The sequence below is a fragment of the Apteryx rowi genome, unplaced genomic scaffold (genome assembly GCF_003343035.1).
Source record: "Apteryx rowi isolate R43461 unplaced genomic scaffold, aptRow1 scaffold_1380, whole genome shotgun sequence".
NCBI classification, from domain to species: domain Eukaryota; kingdom Metazoa; phylum Chordata; class Aves; order Apterygiformes; family Apterygidae; genus Apteryx; species Apteryx rowi.
This window is the reverse complement of record NW_020447620.1, coordinates 64,473-66,471: the sequence shown is the minus strand read 5'-3', so window position 1 is coordinate 66,471 and position 1,999 is coordinate 64,473. Positions and strand designations below refer to the sequence as shown.

Genomic DNA, 1,999 nt, shown 5'->3' with positions numbered 1-1,999 from the left:
GCTCGGGGGGCATCGACTGTGGCCCTGGCCCCGCCAGCCCCTCTGCCTGACCCAGCGCCCCTCCACGGCTGCCCCCCCGCTCCCACGGTGCCCCACGCACTCACCACTTCCCACTCCCGCTTCAGCACAGCCAGCGAGGCCCCCAGCGAGGAGCAGGCATGCTGGCTCGAGTCCCAGCTCCCCTCCTCCTGTGAGAGGTAGTAGCACAACCCACGGTACCCGATCCAGGCGTCGCAGCAGACCAGCATGGTGGCAGCAGCGCCAGCGGTTTGGGGGTTGCTAGGCCAGCTTGCTGCAGGGGGACGGGAAGGTGGTGAGATGTCGCCCTCTGCATCCGCAGGGATGGTGCTGGGGCACTGAGAAGGAGGCGGCCCCAGGCTCTGTGCTGCAGCCCCCCAGCCACCCCCACCCACAGCCCTGCTCCCAGGCCCCAACTGAGACCCCAAGCTGCAGCCGGGCTTCCTGCTCCCCTCTCCTTCCCCCGGAGACCCCCGGCACCCATGCAGGGACGGCCACATACGCATACGGACAGCTCCACGCTGACGCCGCACAGCCGTCCATTCCCTTACCTGCCACTACAGCAATGCAAACGAGCAGAACGACATTTAGGGCCATGCTCACAGCCAGCACTGGGAGGTGCCATCGACAGGGTCTGCGCAGGTCGCCTGGAGGAACAAAAAGCCACTCACAGCGGAGATGCGGCTGTCCCAGAGCAGGCAGCAGGCCAGCGGGGACACTGCCAGAGGGACACCGGTCCCTCTCTGCACCCCACACCTTGGACTCACCCATCAGCACCCTCTTCTTCGTGCCTGCCAACACAGCAGACCCACGCCTGACTCTGCCAGGGGACCCGGTTCGTCCAGGGGCTGCTCTTGGACTTCTTCAGTGAAGCAGGACCTGTTCTTCTCTTGCCTCACAGGAGTCACAGATTCAGGGGCTAACAGCACGTGTTCCAGAGGTTCCGGCACTGGAGTGCCCATTGGTGCTGGTGAAGATAGAAAAGAAAGTGAAAGAAAAGAGATGACAAAAGAAAGAGGAAGTGAGTGTGTTAGCAGCTGTGTTAAGAGACAGGTTGAAAGAAACTAGAGGAAGGGGGTGAGTAAGGGCCAGAGGAGATAGATGGAATCAAAGTGAACATATTGTACGCTTAGGAGTTAACGATACTCTATCTGACAGAACATAGAACGTGGGCCCAACGCAACAGAAACGAACGGCAAACTGTTGATGTTAACACGTGTTGCATGGGAACAACAAGGATTTATTTGTGAGAGTAATACCATCAAAGCTCAAGACATTTGTCTTGATACTGAACAAATTGTTTGTCATTTTGAAATACATCCTGATGAAACCCATGAAACCATATTTGTATATATTGGAAAAGGATGTGTCTGTATGAGAACCCTCTGTGATCTTATATTTGTAGATAACATTACTGTAGACACAAGTAATCACTCAAATATTTGTGTTTGTAATTTTACTAAAATTATGGGCTGTGACTTTAATTATTCAGCTCCTGTTGTGTCTTATCAATTATTACAATCTAATTATACCTTAAGTCAAGATTTATTGCCTACCCCCAGCGGAATGAATCTTACATTAGTGAAGGAACTACTACAACATGATGACCTGTGTCAACTGTTAAAACACATCCAAAACAATGAACAAAAAAACTGTAATCGCCGTTCATCATGATACAGAAGCGATACACCACATCTTGGAAAGAGCGAAGAAGGATGGAGAATATCATTGGTGGGAGACTCTTCTGGGATGGTCACCAACCGCAACAGGGATCTATAATCACATGTTGCACCCAGTAGTAGTTGTGTTAAGTTTAACTGTGCTCTGCCTATTACTTACAATCATATTGCACATAAGATTATGGAGAGTGATAGTACGCCTTGAAAGGCTTCAAGAACTCTGCTTAACATATTAGCAGGGATGCTTAATAAAAACAGAGGGAGGACTGTTAGAGAATATCAGACTGAAGTGGTGTAGAGTT

The 1,999-nt window shown here is 51.6% G+C and overlaps 1 protein-coding gene across 1 annotated transcript in view; it reads right to left on the bottom strand.

Annotated features, from left to right (window-relative positions):
• Positions 1-1,125, bottom strand: part of LOC112961784 (early activation antigen CD69-like) — a 2,715-nt gene extending 1,590 nt beyond the window's left edge. Inside the window, exons 1-3 of the mRNA XM_026057319.1 lie at positions 786-1,125; positions 570-665; positions 101-292 (exon numbers count right to left, since the gene is read on the bottom strand). Of these exons, the coding sequence (XP_025913104.1) occupies positions 101-292; positions 570-665; positions 786-789 (292 nt within the window). The 5' untranslated portion in view covers positions 790-1,125. The remainder of the gene's footprint in view (positions 1-100; positions 293-569; positions 666-785) is intronic.
• Between the last annotated feature and the right edge of the window lie 874 nt (positions 1,126-1,999).